Source organism: Aphelocoma coerulescens, chromosome 3 (genome assembly GCF_041296385.1).
Source record: "Aphelocoma coerulescens isolate FSJ_1873_10779 chromosome 3, UR_Acoe_1.0, whole genome shotgun sequence".
In the NCBI taxonomy this organism is placed as follows: Eukaryota; Metazoa; Chordata; class Aves; order Passeriformes; family Corvidae; genus Aphelocoma; species Aphelocoma coerulescens.
The window spans coordinates 76121747-76137412 of record NC_091016.1 but is presented as its reverse complement, the minus strand read 5'-3'; the positions used below and the strand labels follow the sequence as shown (position 1 = coordinate 76137412).

Genomic DNA, 15666 nt, shown 5'->3' with positions numbered 1-15666 from the left:
ATATGACGACCTATCCTTCTGGATACTTATATTTTTATACCTTTGTGTATGTTCCCATCTACTCATAGAACTGTGTGAAAAAATATGGGCCATTATAAGGCAAGACTCAGACTGTGAATGTGTTTCTTTCCTACTTCTCAAATATTTTGGCATGTCAAAAATTCATAAACCTTTCTTTCTGCTTTTCTCACCCCCACACATGAAAAATAATGCAGCTTTTATATTAACCAGGGTGCTGTATTTCTGTCTTTTATGTTAGTGTATTTACTAAACTGCAGCACTCTTAAAATGAGTTTAGAGTCATTTGCTTACTTTGAAGGTATTCTAGAAGACTTCCATATCTCATCAGTTCAGTAATAATATAAATTGGGTCCTCCAAAGTGCAGACAGCATAAAGCTGTATAAGCTTTGGATGTCTCAAGTTCTTCATTATTTGTGCTTCTCTCAGAAAGTCTTTTGGATCCATTGAACCTGAAAAAACAACATATAACAAAACATAAGCTGAGGTTATTAAAGGCCTTCCTACCAGCCTAGCAGTCTTAAGGGAGTAACTGAGATTGTTTTCTGTCTTTGAAAGTACATTAGCATCTCAAATCTTCACAGTTCCCACGGAAAACAGACAGTGCAGCTGAAACAAACAGTTAATGAGTGAAACATGCCAGTTGCATAGGGACAGAGAACATATGTGTCCCAGCCATCAGAAATCTAAAGGCTAAAATCAACCATCCCCAGGCCTCCCCCAAACAGGAAAAAAAGTGAGGCTAGAATGTTAAGGGATAAATTTTAAACAAACAACTGGTTAACAAAAGGATCAGAAACTGAGGTGAGAATGTCTAGGTAATGAACATAAAATTTCTGAGAGAAAACTAGTGCTGCAATCAAAATTTGTTGCACTATATTTTCAGCTTCGCCAATCAAAGTCTGAAAGCAGTTAAATCAGTTTAGTATATGCAGAGAAGATGTGTGCATTTTATAGATACAAAAACAAATAGCTATTTATAATGATCATGTGATAGCAACCTTATTAGAAATACCAATGTATGCACAGATGTAACATTAATTTTACAATCTCTTAAATACCAAAGTGTCTTAACAGCAAATGATGCCAACTTTGTAAGTGTTACATAAAGTCATGACATCTCTAATTCTATTCATATACATAGTGAACCAATGCAGAAACTATGTCAAAGAAGCAATAAGGAATGGCACAGGAAGGTAAAGTCATGGCAAATTTAGGATTAAAGCTCATATGACCAGAATAGGGGATTGATTAAGAAAACATGCACAAATAAAAAAGCAAAGCTTTCTATATGAATGATCCCGTAGTGACCAGATATTGTCAGATGTTTGAGGAAGTTGGTAAATAATATCTGCTTCAAAATGCTTGTACAAACAAATGTGAAATTATTCAGCTACTCAAATGTCTCCTTCCTCCCAAATCAAAACACTTTAATTAAAAAATATTACAGTGAAGACTGGGGAGGAAAAAAATCTAGTTATCCCAAGTTATTTTGCTCCATGTCATATTTAAAAATGAACTCAACTTACTCAGTAAGCAGACTGAGAAATTAGAGAAGCCAAGGCTGAAAGAATAAGAATCTTTTTTAATATTAGGTAACCTAAAATGTTTATTTGGGAGTTTGACTGTTCCAAACACAGATGTTTAAATTAAGTAATTCTTGACGGATGTTAAATAGCTCAGCAATAAAATTCCAAAAGAAAATCTGTTCTACAAAATGAACTAGAAAATCAGCCTACCCACCCAACACCTACCTTGCATGCCACCTCCTGAAAAATGCTCCAAGCTATTTCCCAAAACTTATTAATGATGTGTGATTTCATATCCTCGCATCAATACAAGAGGAATGACTCAGAAATGCTCCTGACACAGATTTTATGAAAAAAGAGCCACTTGACATTGCTACTTGGGAGACCAAAGATTACATTGCAAGGAACCGGTACGCGTCTCTTCCGTGTCCTCATACTTCCCTTGGCAATCCCATATTGCCCAATTTGGCAACACTTTATAGGATGTCATTAGGAGTAATGGTCAAAGTTAATGGATTTCCATGCCATCAATAAGTGGCAAGCAGCCAATAATACAACTCCTCAACAGGTACAAGCTATACTCATTTTCTTTAGTCACTCTCAGAGGGAAGAGAGGGCCTTCACAAAGAGTAAATGATCATCCTTTCTCTGGATAAAGCAGAGATTATGGCAGAGAGAAAACACCAAATATCTGTAATGCTTACTCTATGTCCTTTTCCTGTTTACAATAACACAATCTTTACAGATTTACTTGAACTTTCCACCAACTCTAGATTAAAAAAGAATTTTAAAAAGTCTTGGGTTGTCTTTATAAGGTTTACACTCACTTTAATATTGTGAATATATTAATAAAATTGTGCCCCATTTGCTTACTTGTTTCAAGATATAAGCATTGTGATAAAAATCAGCCTAAAGTCTACAGAGAGGCTGCATGGTGTGAAGCATTCTGCCTCCAAAAGCAAATGCATGAGTGTGGCTAATGATTTAGCATCAGTGCCAAAATTTGACAAGTTGATCCTAAAAAGGATAAAGTACTTGCTCACTTAGGGTCTACCAAATCATGGACCCTCTATGGATCATTATACAGGGTTTCTTCACACCATAGCATATGACAGCCTGATTTGTTCCCACCATCAAAGTTTGCCTACAAGGAATTTCTCAGTTTAATCATGCTATAAACTTCTTCCAACAAACTGAAACCAAGCAACAGGTTTTTCACATATGATAACTCTCAACAAATTGATCAGGAGGGAAGTATTCCATTAGCTGAATAGCTGCAAATCCTTTTCTACACTGTAATAGAAAATAACAGTGATAATAATGATAACAAACCAGAAAAAGATCAATAAATATTTCCTGTATATTTTAAAGAGCACATGTAACCTTCAGTTTTACTTAGTTTATATCTTTAAATAGTACAAGTAGCTGACAGTTCCCCAACCCCCCAGAGCCCTGTAGATCTTATATTGTACTTAATAAGAAGATTGGATGCCAACTGAAAAAAAAAATAAATAAAAATGTCCTTATGAGTGTTCTGCCTAAGATTAGGTTTTAGCAACTGAATAAGCAAATTAAAAACTGCCTCTAAAAGCAACCAAACACACTTGTTACAAATTAGTTGGATACAGCCTGTCACAATAGTGGCAAAGAATTTACAGTGCATCCTTTTGAGGAAGGAAACACACACCACATGGAGTTTCAAATAGCTGAGGGGGTTCTAGGTTGTAGTTGAATATGTGTGTTTTTAATGAAACATACATTTTCAGCTGTAAGTGGTAAACACAGGATAAAGAGCAGGTTACTGTAAGAAGAAACCACTTGGTCATAAAACCAGTTATTTTCCAGATTCCACATGCCTAAATGTCAATGGCCCTTAAATACTAGGTAACCTCCTCACAAGACCCTTTGTTTGCAACTTTCAATAAACCTCCTGAAATTGCTTCAAAGTAACCTTGTACTTCAGCACAACCTAATTTTCTAAAGAAGCTTATACAAGATTAATTTACATGGAGACTACATTAAGCATATAACTATGATCTTCTGGAGAAGTTTATGAGTAATAAAGAAATAACATTTAAAAAACCAAGTATCTGGCAACACAAGAGACTAAGAAAACCTATTCACATTAACAGATGAATAATATATGTATCTGGATGTTCTCAAGCAGCTTTGTCACCATACAGAAGTAAACTTACAAGCTAGTATAAGGTCACATACTGAATTAAATGGAATAAAAGAATCTCTTTTTTTCAGGGAAAGTGGGGGACTTCCCTGAGTGCAAAGCTTTTTACACTGCACATGTATTAAAGAGATAGCATACTGAAAAACTGAAAATATGATTAAAAACTCCACTAACAGTACCAATCCAGACACTGTTTTGGGAAAGCCTTCTGAAAAAAAAATCATGCTTGGGCAGCTTTTGTGCAGAGAGAAGCTTGGGAGAAGCTTTACAACGTGATAATGACAAATGTATCCGTCAACTTCAATAGGCATAAGGAACTTTATAAGATACAATTAATTGGTGATGATAGATGTCTACTTCACGTGCTGACAGCTGGAGAAGCAAGCTAGCCCAGACAACAGGTTCTAGAAAATCCATCACACTCAACATAGGACAAAGTGCAAATCCCTGCTGCAATGATTTCCACTTAAATAGAAAAAACAATGTCTCAGTGAGGAAATAAAAATAGAAATGTGAAATGACATGTTCAGGGACCTGCATCAAGACAGTGCTGTGCAGAGCCAAAGCCAGAAATAACAGCTGCTGGTTTCTAGACTATTTTTCTATCCACTGATCCCTATACCTCTTTGAAAACTGTGGGTCAAGAGCTCAAACTTCAGAGATGTTCCTTAAGGAAAAGATATTCCTATGTTTTGTTTTATCATTCACACATTCATGCTATGGTTTTGGCTGGTAAAATGTCATAGATGTCTCCAAAGCAGAGACAAGTGAACCAGTGAACAAATAAGAGAATTATCTGAACAAAAGCATCACATTACTACTGCTTCTTGTTTATAGTCACACTGATCAACAGATTGTAAAGGGAATAAGGAGAGGTAATGGGCAAGATATTGACAGAATGATATTTGAGAGCAAAGAGTGGAATGATCACAGGGAATTTCAGTTGTTGCCATTGTGTTGAAGGGACAAGGAGTGGATTGTGTGCAAATTGTTGACTTTGCTATTGTGATTATGGTATTTTGCTTTTGGTGCCAAGAATTCTTTTTCTTGATAGTGAAGTTATGAAGTTTGTGTGATGAATATGGACTTTAATGATAGCTCTTACATATGTGATACAGAGAGCTGGCGTGCAGAATATATTTGGTTTAAGTGGAAAGCTTTTGGTAATGGGGGGCTGCAGGGTAGTTTCTGTGAGAAGCTGCTAGAAACTTCCCCCATGTCTGACAGAGCCAATGCCAGTCCGCTTCTGGATGGACCCGCTGCTGGCCAAGGCCAAACTCATCAGTGATGGTGGCAGCACCTCTGGGATAACAGATTTAAAAAGGGGGAAAAGAAAACCTGTGCAACACAGCAACAGCCAGAGAAGAGAGGAGTGCGAATATGTGACCCACACTGGAGCAGTCTGCTCCTGGAGGACTGCACCCCATGGAAGAGAGCCACATTGGAGCAGTTTGTGAAGAACTGCAGCCCAGAGGTAGGACTCAAGCTGGGGAAGGTTGTGGAGGACTCTCCTGTGGGAGGGACTCCATGCTGGAGCAGGGGAAGAATGTGAGGAGCCCTTCCTCTGATGCAGAAGGAGCATCAGAGACATGTGATGCATTGACCACAACCCTCATTCCCTGTCACGCTGCACCACAGTGGAGGAGGAGGTAGAGAATATGGGAGTGAAGTTAAGCCCAAGAAGAAGGTGGTGGGGAGGAAGGTGTTTAAAGATTTTTGGATTCCTGGAATCCAGACTTTACAATCAATGTAAAGAAATGTGCTTTAACAGCATGTTATTTTCTCATTGTAATGTGCATTTTTAATCTCTAATATGTTTTATCTGATATGTGAGTGCTTATTCTTTCCTGCTAATTATTAAAAAATCCTGATACTTCTGAGATGCGAGATACCTAAAAAGAGGGGAAATTAGCTAGTATGCCGCACATCAGTGTTTTTGAAAGAAGCAGTTGGGAAATTTCCAGTTGGTGTAAAATATTTGAAAAATTGGCTCTTGCTCCAAATTGGAATGGAAACAGATTCTGAATACCCTAAATACTCACAAGTCAGGAATCACACATTTGCATCAAGGGAGAACTGGCTTTGGGGAAAACCCATTACTGCCATCTCACCAGAATTCTGGGAGATTAATTTTTTCCCATATATTGGAAGGTCATAGAGTTATAGAATCATAGAAACATTAAGATTGGAAAAGATCTATAAGATCACTGAGTCCAACCATTCACCCAGCACTGTCATGTTCACCACTAAACCTCAACCCCAAGTGCCACATCCTCATGTCTTCTGAGCCCTTCCAGGCATGGTCATTCCATCAGTACCCCAAGCAGCCTGTTTCAATGCTTGACAACCCTTTCCATGAAAAAAAAATTTCACATTATCCAATCTAAACCTCCCCTGGCACAATTTGAGGCTGTTTCCTCTTCTTCTATTGCTTGTTACTTGGGAGAAGACACCAATCCTCACCTCACTACAACCTAATTTCTGGAGCTGTAGAAAGTGATAAGATCTTCCCTGAGTCTCCCCTTTTCCAGACTAAACAACCCCAATTCCCTCAGGCACTCCCCACAGGACTTAACCTCTGGACCATTAAACCTCTGGACCATTAAGCTCCATTGCCCTTCTCTGGACTCATTCCAGCACCACAATGTCCTTCTTGTACTGAGGGGTCCAGAACTGGACACAGGATTTGAGGTGTAGCCTCACCAGCACCAAGAACAGAGGGACAATCATTGCCCTGGTCCTGCTGTCCCCTGTTGCTGATACAGGCCAGAATGCCATTGGCATATACTTGGTTTTAAGCCTTTTATCAGCAACAGCTAGAGATTAGCTTAAGTCCAGAAAAAAACTGTTTGAGAAATGAGAAGGATACTATATAACAAGAAACTACATCTAGCCTTTCTAAAGACAGCCTAAAATTGGCTTAATTCTCTCTGTTTGTATCTCCAGAATGGAAAGAAAAACTAATACATACAAATAGGCTTTTATTTTATTACAAGAAGACATAGCAAGGGTTAAAGAGAAGACATCAGGCAAATTCAAATGTGAAATTAGGTCCACATTCTTACAGTGCCTTCCACTTAGGACTAGAAGACTTCACATTATTGTCTAGTGGAGAACAATCTGTGTTTTGATTAAATATAAATACTGATCTCAGCAGAGGGATGATGTGTAATGGCATATAACAGTAAATTATTCAGACTATATATGGTCTAGAACAGATGCACACTGCAAAAAAATACTCAACAGAAAAAGCCAAAATAACGGAAATCTTTTCTGGCCCTCAGGCCTGTAAATCTATGACATGCTGATTGCATTATGCTCTTCTACATTGTTCACCATGTGATTACCCTACTTGATCAACCTGCTCCTGCTTGGTAATAAGATCATTGCTCCATTTCACAATTTCTCTGGTGGTAAAGCCTTTTTAACAGAACCCTTTCCATCTCAGCCCCCTATATTTGCCAGATCACTTCAAGTGATCTAACACACTTCTCCATTGTTCTGATGACTTTCTTGTCCAGAGAGTCTACACTGTAAAACAGCTTAGTGAAATGTCTGCTGTTTAAAATACGCCCTCTCCTGCCACAGTGTAAGACAAGTGATTTAGATCTTTGAGCCAAGCAGCAGGAGAGGATCATTTTACAGTGTGTTACACTGGAAGCCTGAAACATTGCTCATGTGAATATTGGAAGCTTCAGTCATCAACACAATGTATTTCTTGATTACTCATTAACTATTATGTTTTCCATTCATTTATCAACTTTATGTTATGGTGAATGAAATTACCAGCCCTACCCTTTGCTGAAATTTTATTAGTACCAAGGTAAACATTTATTACTCAGATTAGGGTGAGGGTATTGTGGTTTGTCTTTAATTAGCGAAGTGTTATTCCTCATGAGTAACATTGAGAACAAGCTATGGAAAACCAATGTGCTGATTACTGTAAGGCCCTCCAAATGGTGAGAAAACCTGTATAGAAGAGGCTAATTCCCTGGAGAAGTAATACTACAAGGTTAAATGCTTACATTTCTGACTGTTTGAACTGTTTTTGCAGAATGAGATAGTTCACAAAGTACAATGATAAGAGATTCAGCATTAACTACATAATTTATCAAGACAGCTTTGGGAATCAAAGTCTTCATTCTGAGCAACACTACGTGCAATGCACAGCTTCCTTATCACAGTATTAGGTCACAAACTCTCTGCTATCCAGGCACCGCATCTGGATGGGGCTTCTGTCTGCCCTAACTGCATACAACCCACCATGCAATCAGTGAGACTACTGCTGTTGACCTTAGCATGAGTCAGAATAGAGTGGAAAAAACTGAGATAGAAAAAGTATTGATTAATTGAGCCCCTTTTCCCAGGTGAACTATGATACATAAAAAGAATCACAGTTGAAGGAATTTCTTCCATTATACTGTGATAGTCTCTATGTGATAACAAGTTTGCAGTGGGTCTTATGTTTATTCTAGTGAGAAAGAGATTGCAAGATGGTTTCTGTTTACTGAGTCACCAGGGACATGATCCTGTTCACTGAAAAAAGTTCTGTCTTTCATATGAATTACAGAAGGTCTTTAGTCTGAGAAGTTTTTATACTTTTAGTTAAGCAGAGAAAAAAAAGGTGCTTATTTTCTTTCAATTTGCATGTCCCAAAACACAAACAGTATCCTGATACAAGAGGGCCTTAAAGCACATACTTAAATTCCTCCTTGTTCAGGAAACCATTCAAGCAGTGCTCAAGCATATTGATGTTATTCTGAATCAAAGGTCTGAATCTGTTCTGCTTCCTGAATCATGTTCATTAGCGCCCAGCACAAGCTTTTTCAATTAACCACAGCTCATGTTGTTATCTCTTTTAAAAAAACATGTATATCATCCAGGCTACCTCCCTTATCTATGTAGTTCTTGCCATCTGCTGGCAGATATTTTATGTTGTCAATTTAAAATGCACAAATTACTTGAAGTTAATGAAACATAATTAAGAAAAATACTAAAATCTGTATTAGACAGTCTTATATTACATGCAAATAGTGGGTATAAATATTATGTATCAAAAACTTTGAGAAATTTTATTCAAGCAATACTAGGATTAAAGCACTTCCTCAAGACAAACTTAGCATAGTAAATATTATATATTACCAAAGAAATCACTATACTGTATCACCTAATCACTAGAAAAATTCTACAGATGACAGACTAGTAGTAAATCAATTACTTCCCCCACAGACTATTCAATCTAAAGTTACTCAGTTCAGTACAAACAAAGCTGTACAAAATAGGTACAACCCTTGTTGCAGCTGCCTTTTTATTGAAGACAGATATTGAATTAATTCAGCTTATCTAGAAAAAGAAATCTTTATAAAATTGTAGTTCAAAATACCAAAAGAATATCTGGACCTAGAGCTTTACTAATCTTCATGTTTAGGTATGTGGATTTTAAGAATGAGTGCATCTATGGGTAGCTGTAGCATTTAAAAAGTAAGGGAGCACTCTTGCTAATATTTCATATTATTAACATTTAAGAATAATGCACATACCTGGTTTTAATGTTTTGATAGCCACAGGGGTGGTATTATTCCACAGTCCTTCCCATACTTCACCAAACTGACCAGATCCTAATTTTTTCACAAATTTCAGAGATAGTCTGTCTATCTCCCACTGATCAACAGTTTTATAAGACAAATCAAAAGTAGCTGGAATTTGTATCTGGTAAAAGAAAATAAATAATACAATAATTGAGACTTGCAGCATTTTTTCAACAACATATACAAATCATTGTTAACTATGTCTGTTAAAAGCTAGAACAGATGTAAATAATATTTCCTTAGAGTAAAGTGAGCTGAGAACATAAAGCATAACCCACATACTGGATGATTTTTGTTAGAAATAAGAAATATGCTAAAGAAAATATCCTTCCATTAAAAGCAAAAATTAGAAATCATCCCTCTAGCAAGCTTTTTGAACAGTGACGTATTGTTTGCCAGAACTTTGTGGTTTTGTCTCAGTAATTACTTATGGATAGCTAGAGTTATGAAGTTGGAGATTTCATCTCCATATATTTTTATAAAAAGGTATTCACAAACCATGATTTGGCATATTTTCCACCCCAGACACTTAATGATTTTTTAAAACTGCATGATATTTTATTGTTAATTTGTCAACCTCAAGAATGGAACTAAAACACTACCCTTAACTTCCTGAAAACAAGCAGATTATCAGCATTCTGAAATGGTAGAAGCAGACAAGTGGTCAACATTTTCTGACAGATATGTGATGAGTTAGCTCACAAAAAATATTTTGCTCAGTGTAGCATCCACTCCTTACCTTTAGGCATGGCTGTTTGAGCAACACACAGAGGCCATCACTGTTCTTGCTATAATAGTCAACCAACTCCTTCAGAGTTTTGAAAGTTTTCCTTTTGCTTAGGAAAAAGCTTTCATCCAGCTCTTTGATCCTGTAGTGCTTCACAGATGCACCATCAAAAACTAAAAAGATTTAAATATATTAAGCATCCAGGAATTATTGCAGTGGTACAATATCATTTATGCCCAAACCATCATAAAAATCCTGAATATATTTATGAGTACCTTAAAATAAATTATTTTAGTTTCAAATAGGAGAACTATAAAAAGCCTCCTTCAAACCAAAGCCCATTGTTCAGATGGCTTAATGCATCTTTTCTATTAGTCTTCAGCTATTCAGATTTGTAGATTCTGCACCATCAGAACTGATGTAGAAGTACATAAATACATCTTCTGTGAGGTAGCTCATGTTTCCTATCTTTGAAGACACCAAAACCAGCCAAAAGCACCTAATTGACAGCAATCAGTTTTTAATATTTCCTTTATCCTCCTTTATTTTAGTGTTAACAGTCCAAACAGCAGCTGCTGGGCTGGCAGGAATTTTAGAGGAAGCTGATATACCCTCCACATGGCCATGATTCTCTGAAAAGCACTCACATCTTCCAACGGGTTTTTTGAATTTTGTGCATGTTTGGAATACATAAAAATCAGGTGAATAATGCTCTGTATCAAGTAGTTGATTGATTTATTTCCATTTAAATGTGTTTTGTTCTAATCTGTTGTGTCTTAATCAGTAAGACCACTCCTCACCTCCTGTAAGTTACTTATCTGCATATCTTGACACACAAAGTGTCCCTCCCTGTGAACATCAGAACACTCTTTAGATGTGTCAGCAAAAAGTTGAGCCACTGCATGCTGGGGATAGACCTGGACCAGCACCAGATCAGAGAGAGACAAAAAATGTATATAAGTCTCAACAAAAAAAAAAAAAAAAAAATTACAATAAATTTTGGAGATCACTAGAGATTTCCTTTACAAAGGAATATCAGTAGAAGCAATAGTAGGCTCAGAATCACCAGAGAGGGCAGTTCAGAAGAGCTGAAAAGGTATTTAGTCGCTTATGTGGGTGTCATTTACAAGACAGTCCACTGTTTAAACATCACTGTGCATGGGCAGTAGAGAGTTGATATTACATACAGAAGGGTAACTGATTTAGTTCCTCAGAAGGCCACAGCTCTTAGCTCTAACACTAAAAGTGTTCCACAATAAACCTAAAAGATAGATTCTTTATCCTGTACCACTGCATGGATCTCGGCAATAATTTTGGTTATAATAACATAGGAATGCATGGTTACATATTGTATCTAGAAAACATACAGAATTGGTTGCATAAAATTAACAAGGGTGATATGAAGAATAATTTCTCTCACCATCTAAGTGATGAAATTAAAAGGGAAATCTCTCTTTCCTTAAGTAGTATCGTGGATGATCAAATATTTTTGCACTGTACTGTGCGATTGTCATCCCAGACCACCAGAGAGCAGACAGGAGCTGCTCAAAATAGTCCACCTCAGGTAGTATTTTCAGGGACTTGAGAATTTACAAATCTGCATGAGGACAGGAATGAGATTATTTGTAAACAAAATCCGTATTATATAGCACGTTTAAAATTATATTTCTTTTTTAATGAACACCCATAATTACTACTTTTTAACTATAAAATTTATGGATGATTTTGTGATGTATCATTTGGAAATGCAGCTGAAGCAAAATGAAGGAAAGAGTAATTCAGTAACAATGGACTGAAAATGTAATGACTTTTCCAAAGTTCACAGGAAAATCAATCCAGATAAATTAATTAGTCCTTACAATGCAGTGAACAAAAGGCCAACAGGATGACTGAGTTAATCCAGTCTCAGTTGTATATCACAAGTAATAGTAGTTTGACTCCCTGATTTATTTATTAGCAGTATTATAACTATTACTTGTGAAGTAGCTAACATTAATAATGCAAGAGCTGGTTTGAAGGATGTGTTCTAATTTCTTAAATGAGCCTTTTACAAAGCCTTATGATTGACAGCATCCAGATCAGATGGTGATGTGTGTGGAGAAGCTGGAGAAAATTTCTGCACTGATACTGTCTCATCTTGTAATAAGTAGCTGAGATTAGTGCAGTATTTGACAGGGGGTTGTTTACTTGTATCTCAGGGCTGAGTCTGGCTGTACAGGTCCTGCAGCACACACTTGCAGCTCTGCAGCACAGTGTGGCTCCTCTGCCTACATTATACAGAGCACATGTCACTCAGGAAAGAGCTATACATAACCCTTTCCATTCATCTCTTCATCCATGTCAGACTACTAACCAGGACAGGACTGTAACTTGTTTCACACAGCTTGACAGTAGCTGGGTTTGAAGGCTGCAGAGGTTTTCTCCTCAACTTGCCCTTTCCAAAAGAATTATGGCTCCCTGTTAGATTTCTACATGGTTTCAGTTTAGCAGAAGGATTATCCTCTCCCAGCTATCCATCTTCACATGACTGGATTAAGCAGAACTAGATTTTGCCACCTGAAAAACGTGAATAAAATAATTTACTACTCCTTCCCCAGGGCACAAAAATTTATGGTGTCATCAGCAGAATCAACACCTTCACCAAATGAGTCATGAAGACACTAATGTGCCATTACTGCCAAAAACAATGTGTCCCAACATGGCTTCTGTGAGCAGTGCTCCCCCAGCACTGGCCATGCAGCACTGCCACCAGCACCTCTGTTCTGCCTCCATGCCCAGGGTGGATGTGGGAGGAGGGTGACTCATGAGATCACTCTCACCAGCACAGAACGGGTGCAGAGGCAGATCCAAAATCATCCTCTTAGTATGGCCATGGTTTTGCCAGTTCTATGATTCTGCTGCCTCGAACAACTACCTGTTTTTCCTATGCTGGAACCCAGTGTGGCCTAGAGGAAAGCACATAATATTCTTTTAGGAGCATGGAAAAAACAGATGAAGAAAACACAAGCCATTTACATTGTTATTTAATGTAATAAGTCTTTCAGATACCATTATTCAGTGACGGGCTAAGTACAGAGCCTCCTGCTATCATTGGCAATGACACTCAATTAAGCTGAGCACATCTAAATTATGGCTTTTAATTAAAAAGAGGCAACATCTAAGATGGCACCAACATGTTTAAAATTTAATGCATTTCACACCAGATGCTGGAGTCATCAACATAAAAATCTGTCGACAACTTGCATTTTTAAAATGGGAAAACCTATTTTTAAAATGTCAAACACTCTAAATTTATAGTAACATATCTCAGTGGCCTATCTGGCTTGATGAGCTTTCCATTTAACTATTCACAAATGATAAAAACCTTTCTGAACATGAATTTTTGTTTTTAATTTAAATAATTATTTGTTATCCAAATGTCACAAACTGAGAGTTTTCCCAGCGAGACCAGTTAGAAGTAAAAAGTGTAATTTTCATGAACGATTGAAATTTTTTTTTATTTTTTTTTTTTTACTAAGGAGATCATTTGTCTCCTTAATTAACATTAAATCTCTTATATATCTCCCTGCCCATATGAGTATGAAATCAAGCATGAAAGATATAAAATCAGTTTATGGGTTCTTGGGTAAAAATCTCTCTTCCTTTTCAATTTGTTTTTTAACCGAATGGCATGCTGGACAGAGAATCAAAATATTTTCTTAAAGACCTTAATTCTGAAAGCCAGGTTGTCACTCTTCTAGCAATTATCATCTACTCTGCAATGAAACCAAAACAGCAACAAAAGCTAGAGCAAAGCCAATCAGACCTACAGAAGATGGGACTATTGAGGTCTAATGTTTGTGGACTGAAAAAAATTGGAAATAGAATTTAGGGACGTATTCCAAAATATCGGGTTGTGACTTCTCCCCTGCCAGAGTATCAGCTACCATGGAGATAGAAACCATCCTTCTGCCTCAGCTTCAGTGTCTCATAATTCCTATTGATGGCACAAACAGGAGAGATGCAGGAAAACTGCCTTCTCCTGGTGAACTAAACAACCTTCTTTCCCACTAATGCTTCCCATAATACAAACCCTTTTATCGTTTGCTTTAGAGTGCACTAGCTTTCCAAGAAGTAGACAATAAGTAATGAGATTATGGACATAAAACATCTAGACCATGATGTGTACTATTAGATTGGAAGTAAAAGAGCTTGCACAATACAAACAGGTGCCATTCAGCTAAGCCGATACAGTAAGCAGGAAATAATATTTAGCTCTTTGGGAGGAAGCAGCATGTTAAGGATAAATTATGTTCAACTCCTGGAAGCTGCTAAAAGATCTAGCAGCACCGGGAAATGATGCCACCAATAGTGTCTACAGATTGCTTCAGAGTCTATCCTCTTTCTTTGCCTAAAAGAGCACAAATGTTTAATAAATTTGAGATGATACATACATTCATGCACACATGCACAGAGGACAACCCATGCTTGTGCATGAAGGCTCCTGCAGCTGGAGCCTTGCCTCTGTGTATATTATTGTCTTCAGTGCCACTCTTACCTTCACTAATCAAACAAACCACCATGAAACAAATCCACACTGTTGTGTCATCTTGCTGTTATCAGTCATCATCAAATCTCCTGTTCCCAAATAAGCTTATACAAAAATGTAAAAAAATGCCTACCACAAGCTTTCATAATTGAATCAAGTATACTAAATCAGATAGAATAAATTTTCCATCCAAAATTTGTAAGGAAAAAAACAAACAGCAGCATCAAAAGATGATCCTATCCTACTACAAATGCTGGCCTAACATTTATTTTCATTCTTTTGGATTTTTCTCTGTAGTACCTCATAGTTTAACTTAGATACTGCTATTTTCCTGTTAGAGAAGTGGTGAGGATGCAGCATAAGTAATCAATACCTTAAATCTTTCCTAAAAGGCTATAGTTAGAGAATAATAAAAAGAAATTGCATTTCCACACCTAGGTGCATAAGCAAAAGATTTTTCATTGATTTTTAGTAATGTGTCATGTATTCAAGTGCCACCATTAAGAAGATAATACCAGCCTATCTTTCCTTCCCTGCATAACACCACCCTGTTATCAGTCTAGCCCACTCCTTGGATGAAATCAGTTCACTGATGAAGAACACTTGGAGGAAGCTGAAACCATGTAACAGAGCAACAAGTTGGCACAGGGAGAAAAAAACATTTTGAAAGGTCTGTGGCTGTAATGCAGTCCTTGATGAAAGTGTGCATGCACAGGGGTCAGTTCTGTCACAGCTCAGGAGCAGTCTGATTCCCCACTGATGGTAGTTTTCCTTCAAGCACTTCATGGCAAGGACCAGCTTCCTTGAGGACAAACTGAAAACTGTGGCATAACTTTTCCAGAACTGCAAATATGACATTTATTTCAAGACACTTCCCTGTATTTCACTCCACATTTCTTTGTCTTGGCAGTAAAAAGCATTCCTCCCATTACCACAAGACATTGAGGGTATATGCACTTTACTTATAATTGGGAAAGTGAAAGAAAGAATGTGTCAAAATTTCATTAAGTTGTGTTTCTGTGTAATGTTTAGAAGGTGAAGGACACATAATCATCCGGGCAAAAGAGGAGTCACTATGAAAAGATCTGGTTAT

General features: G+C 37.1%; 1 protein-coding gene across 1 annotated transcript in view; it reads right to left on the bottom strand.

The window, feature by feature from the left end:
• FRK (fyn related Src family tyrosine kinase) overlaps positions 1–15666 on the bottom strand; it is a 49462-nt gene that overhangs the window by 9908 nt on the left and 23888 nt on the right. The window contains exons 3-5 of the mRNA XM_069010950.1: positions 10058–10218; positions 9271–9439; positions 313–471 (exon numbers count right to left, since the gene is read on the bottom strand). Coding sequence (XP_068867051.1) covers positions 313–471; positions 9271–9439; positions 10058–10218 — 489 coding nt within the window. The remainder of the gene's footprint in view (positions 1–312; positions 472–9270; positions 9440–10057; positions 10219–15666) is intronic.